The 6175-nt window shown below is 44.1% G+C and overlaps 1 protein-coding gene across 1 annotated transcript; it reads right to left on the minus strand.

Moving 5' to 3' along the window:
* Window positions 1–307: 307 nt before the first annotated feature.
* On the minus strand, window positions 308–5841 carry LOC138967332 (uncharacterized). Its single transcript, XM_070339861.1, has 2 exons — window positions 5172–5841; window positions 308–3985 (listed from the first exon to the last, which is right to left on the minus strand). The coding sequence occupies exon 2, from the start codon at window positions 3801–3803 to the stop codon at window positions 2547–2549; it is 1257 nt and encodes a 418-aa protein (XP_070195962.1). The 5' UTR covers window positions 3804–3985; window positions 5172–5841; the 3' UTR covers window positions 308–2546.
* Window positions 5842–6175: the final 334 nt, after the last annotated feature.

Here is a 6175-nt window from a genome sequence, read left to right on the forward strand (position 1 = left end):
TTTCCACCAAGAAACCGATCGATCAACCAAGGAACCAAAAGACAGAGCGAGCGATAGACGTTGCAACAGGTAGGAATGGTATTGTTTTTGGTCTGAATGAGCGTCATACAGTGGCATGTCACAGTGTAGAAGGGAAAGTAGTAAAAGTAGTTATAAATAGAAATGAATGAAATCAAAGTGTATGATGCAAATAACTTTATTTAAAATTATCACTGAGTCACAAAATAATAAAGCAAGAAAGAATAGTGTTAGTGAAACTGTGGTAAATGGCAAAATGCTGTTGCCATGAATACACATTTGAATGCAAGTGTGATAGGGTGGAGTGGAAGGGGGAGGATAGGCCAGGAAGCATAAATGAGACGCCAAGACAGAGGTTGCAATAACGTGACTTTTACTTAACGTACACCAGAAGCAAACACCAGAAAGTTAACACCAGAAAGTTAACACCAGAAAGTTAACACCAGAAAGTTAACACCAGAAAGTTAACACCAGAAAGTTAACACCAGAAAGTTAACACCAGAAAGCAGTGTCTGATGACACATGAAAAGAAAAGAAAACATAATATAAGTACATGGCATAACAAGTAAAACGCACCATTCATACCAATGCATCCTAACCATACATACATTCCACAATAAACCTATGAATGTATGACTGTATCATTTGTCAAAATAATCATGACAAATATAGACAAGTAACAATACAGCCAAAATCCTGCAGACACAGCATTCTCTGAAAGAGAATCCACAGTGAGTTAAACAACTCCACAACAGCTAATGTCAAGGGAAGTAACCAACATCTTCCCTTAGGCCTAAGCCTTGCATTGGAAAATGCTCTACATAAATTAACCAACTGCATGAACCGCAACTGCAAAATAATTGTTATTATTAAGTATGTTCATCGCCATGAAGACACATCTTCATCGAGTTGAATAATAACGACAAGAATAAGAAAGATAACTCATGATACGAGTTCATTACCCAAAATAATATGTCAACCATAATTCCCGTTCATCAATTGTAGGGGTTTCTGCGCCTAAATCGTAAATAGGTAGCTTTACGGGCCAATGGCACTGAGGGCTTAACTTTGGGCTTTTAACCGACTACTACTCAGACTTTACTGATCTCCAGAAATAATATGTGATAAAATGGGGAAACATGGCAACGATACACATGGGTTACGATACACGCGCGAGTTTTATGTGCTAGACATTATTTAGCCCAGTGGAATGCTCGTACAAAATGTGTATATGTGTTTTCCCCAAACAAAGCCCATTGAACTGGCGGGAAAATGAGAACGAGTCTGCCTTACTTGATTCTTACGAGTCTTTAATTTACAAGACTCTAAAACAACTTTAGAATAACTGGTCATCAAATATTAGAAGTTATCAACGCTCAATTTCAGCGTCAAATCATGAAAGTGATTAGAAACTGATCTAGAAAACACATCTCTCTGATAGATCAAAATGGCGTCAAAATGTACATATATGCAAACATCATAGCATCAAATGAAACATAAGAATAGAGCATAAGGAAAGAATACAGCATAAGGAATGAATAAAGCATTTAGTTACTTACAGATTCTCCTCAGTGAGCACACGTAAAGGAAACACAAAGAAACAAGCCTCGGAATTCAGTTACAACCACAAGTCGACCGTTCACGTCAACCGACACATATGAGCAGCACACAGCTCAGTATCCCAAATCGCGTTCTCTCCTCTAGCCTAAATGCTCAGTCTTTTAAAGGCTGGCCACTTCCGATTCCCAATAGCCAATAGGAAAGGGTACCCGGTGTCAGACAACGGGGGGCGTTCTACTTAAAATGCCTGCCCAATGAAAGGGGATCGTTACCGAGGCAGAAATCGTTACAGAGGTGTCACACACCGGAAATATTACGCACACCGGATAAGGCTCATTATATTACAACCAGTTACAAAGAAGGGGGAGAGGGGTAAGAGACTAAAACCTCCGGCCAAGCCACCCTGTCAAAAGAAATGACACCCACTTGACAAAACGCCGAGTCCAACGATTACCCAGACAGGCTGGCAGCACATTACATAACGACCACCTAAATCTGGGATAAGAGGTTAGAAAGGAATCCGGTCAAGAGTCTTCCCTACGATAGTAAACACACAATAATCCTTGCGGGAGAGACAACTTGGGTCAGGGGAAGATAATAGACAGGGGAGGCAACTGAGTCGGGCAGGAGATAATTACACAAAAGACTGGATACGCCACTTGACTACATCCCCCCCAGCTCTATACCAACTGCGTCCTCGCAGGTACAGCGCCTCGGGAATAGCTGAAAATGACATCTATAAATCAAACACAAGTTCACCCAAGTGAAACAACAAATAAAATCAGAAACAGTCACGGATGACACTCACAGTCACCCAACCCATTCATACAAGACACAATACAACAGGCAATCAATAATCATAGTGTACACACAGTCTCCTAGCTGAGCACAATAGCTAACAAGCAAGCAAGGCATGGTTACGCCACATGTGTGCCTGAAGAGTTTTCATAATTTTACGAGGGGGTGGTTTAGCTGGGACTTAGAGTAAAGGGGCAGGACAAATTGAGCACAGAATCCCACAATGTTATCGGGTCAGCGTCGTGAGGTTCTACGGGGGCTGGGGCTGTCGCAAGCCGATGCTCTTTCTCTGTGAGCTGATGTCGCAACAACGCTTCCAGGTCTCTGCGAATGTGTCCTGCTGCTTTCCGCTCAATCGACACCTCTTCACACTTGAAGACTAACCGCTCTCTAAGTTGGCGTATTTCTAAATCCTTCTGGAAGCGTTCATCCTGTAACTGTTGCTTGGCCTCCAGTTCCTTCTTCAGTCGGGTCTCTAATCTGTCAATGGAGGCCTCGTGCTTCGCCGTCAGCTGTTCCTGAGCAGTCACAACCTCCTCTGTCTGACTGCTCTGCTCGCGGGGCGGTTGCTTGATGGATGTTGACTGCTGGTCCACACGTAGCTCACTGGGCTGTCTCCATGACAGCGGTTGTTCACCTCCATGCCGCTTGGTAGGGCACCTGCTCTGTAGATGCCCGTGGCGGTTGCAAAGCCAACAACGTGGCTTCGCGGACGGTTGCTGTTGACGAGAGGCATCCGGCGGGCGTTGGTGCAAGGCAGCTCGAAGCTCTGCTGACTTGATGGCGAGTTTGCTGACTTGTAATTGCAGGCTGCGTACCTTAGTGCTGCTCTCTGTTGCTTGATGTTGTTGCTTCGTCACCACCTCGAAATCATCTCTCATCCACCTGAGAGCTTCTGCACGGACTGCCGCAAAAGTGACAGCCTCACGCCCTCTCGCAAAGCGCATGAGGTCCCGTCTCATTGCAGGCAAGAACAGTCCGTGCATGAATCGATCACGAAGTGCAGCATCGGAAACCGTACCGGCAACAACAGCATTCGTCTTCACCTGCAGAGCCTGCAACCTGTGGGCATATGAGAGAATGCCCTCCTCTTGACTCTGGGAGATGCTGTAGAACGACGCTAGTAGAGTGGAAATGCTGGCGTGGTCCCCAAACGTGTCCTGCAGGATGGTCAAGACTAAGTTGGCAGTGGCAGTCGCCTGAGGGGGGTGCAGGTTGATCTCCTTCTTGGCAGGCCCAGCAAGTGACTGGATCAGCCATTCAGCAGCCTCGCCGCCCAGCGCCTCCAGGTTGAAGTGGGCAATGATGCGACGAGCCTCTGTGACGTAGTCGTCTAGCAGACAGCCATCTTTGCTGCTAGTGAAGAGGGGGAGCCTGGGAGGGGAGAACATCTGCCACTGGGGTCTAGGAACCCCGTCGACCGCCATCTTGGATACGCCGAGTACCTCCTAGTCTTACACTGCTTTCCCTGCTTTCTGGTGTTAAACTACGGCGTCTCTACTTCCTGAATCCTGCTCGCATGCGCCAGATGTGATAGGGTGGAGTGGAAGGGGGGAAATAGGCCAGGAAGCATAAATGAGACGCCAAGACAGAGGTTGCGATAACGTGACTTTTAATTAACGTACACCAGAAGCAAACAGAAAGTTAACACCAGAAAGTTAACTTCAGAAAGTTAACACCAGAAAGTTAACACCAGAAAGTTAACACCAGAAAGTTAACACCAGAAAGTTAACACCAGAAAGCAGTGTCTGATGACACATGAAAAGAAAAGAAAACATAATATAAGTACATGGCATAACAAGTAAAACGCACCATTCATACCAATGCATCCTAACCATACATACATTCCACAATAAACCTATGAATGTATGACTGTATCATTTGTCAAAATAATCATGACAAATATAGACAAGTAACAATACAGCCAAAATCCTGCAGACACAGCATTCTCTGAAAGAGAATCCACAGTGAGTTAAACAACTCCACAACAGCTAATGTCAAGGGAAGTAACCAACATCTTCCCTTAGGCCTAAGCCTTGCATTGGAAAATGCTCTACATAAATTAACCAACTGCATGAACCGCAACTGCAAAATAATTGTTATTATTAAGTATGTTCATCGCCATGAAGACACATCTTCATCGAGTTGAATAATAACGACAAGAATAAGAAAGATAACTCATGATACGAGTTCATTACCCAAAATAATATGTCAACCATAATTCCCGTTCATCAATTGTAGGGGTTTCTGCGCCTAAATCGTAAATAGGTAGCTTTACGGGCCAATGGCACTGAGGGCTTAACTTTGGGCTTTTAACCGACTACTACTCAGACTTTACTGATCTCCAGAAATAATATGTGATAAAATGGGGAAACATGGCAACGATACACATGGGTTACGATACACGCGCGAGTTTTATGTGCTAGACATTATTTAGCCCAGTGGAATGCTCGTACAAAATGTGTATATGTGTTTTCCCCAAACAAAGCCCATTGAACTGGCGGGAAAATGAGAACGAGTCTGCCTTACTTGATTCTTACGAGTCTTTAATTTACAAGACTCTAAAACAACTTTAGAATAACTGGTCATCAAATATTAGAAGTTATCAACGCTCAATTTCAGCGTCAAATCATGAAAGTGATTAGAAACTGATCTAGAAAACACATCTCTCTGATAGATCAAAATGGCGTCAAAATGTACATATATGCAAACATCATAGCATCAAATGAAACATAAGAATAGAGCATAAGGAAAGAATACAGCATAAGGAATGAATAAAGCATTTAGTTACTTACAGATTCTCCTCAGTGAGCACACGTAAAGGAAACACAAAGAAACAAGCCTCGGAATTCAGTTACAACCACAAGTCGACCGTTCACGTCAACCGACACATATGAGCAGCACACAGCTCAGTATCCCAAATCGCGTTCTCTCCTCTAGCCTAAATGCTCAGTCTTTTAAAGGCTGGCCACTTCCGATTCCCAATAGCCAATAGGAAAGGGTACCCGGTGTCAGACAACGGGGGGCGTTCTACTTAAAATGCCTGCCCAATGAAAGGGGATCGTTACCGAGGCAGAAATCGTTACAGAGGTGTCACACACCGGAAATATTACGCACACCGGATAAGGCTCATTATATTACAACCAGTTACAAAGAAGGGGGAGAGGGGTAAGAGACTAAAACCTCCGGCCAAGCCACCCTGTCAAAAGAAATGACACCCACTTGACAAAACGCCGAGTCCAACGATTACCCAGACAGGCTGGCAGCACATTACATAACGACCACCTAAATCTGGGATAAGAGGTTAGAAAGGAATCCGGTCAAGAGTCTTCCCTACGATAGTAAACACACAATAATCCTTGCGGGAGAGACAACTTGGGTCAGGGGAAGATAATAGACAGGGGAGGCAACTGAGTCGGGCAGGAGATAATTACACAAAAGACTGGATACGCCACTTGACTACACTAGTAATGTAGCACCAATATATGACCCATTGTCACACTTAAACGAAGCTCTGGCTGACTTTGTTGAGGATGTGGCCAGGTTTCCTGGGAGGGAGTCAATGTAAAAGACTATTTCTTTGAAAAAACATATACCATCTAAAGAATGGAAGTAGACTTGATCCGACAACATTTGTGTTGGCCATTGTACCAATCATGAAGTACACGATTTTTTGCAGTCACTGTCTTTTCCCCAGTAAATTTTCGAGTCAGGCGGACCTTTGACCCAGTACATTTCCCGGTAACAGCCATGCAATTCCAGGAAGCGCTGTTGTGTTGAGGCCTTGTTAAGGTTAATT

The sequence above is a fragment of the Littorina saxatilis genome, linkage group LG5 (assembly GCF_037325665.1).
Source record: "Littorina saxatilis isolate snail1 linkage group LG5, US_GU_Lsax_2.0, whole genome shotgun sequence".
Classification (NCBI taxonomy): Eukaryota; Metazoa; Mollusca; class Gastropoda; order Littorinimorpha; family Littorinidae; genus Littorina; species Littorina saxatilis.

Coding starts and splice junctions, on each gene's coding strand:
- LOC138967332 (XM_070339861.1), bottom strand. CDS start 3,803: ATGGCGGTCGACGGGGTTCCTAGACCCCAGTGGCAGATGTTCTCCCCT.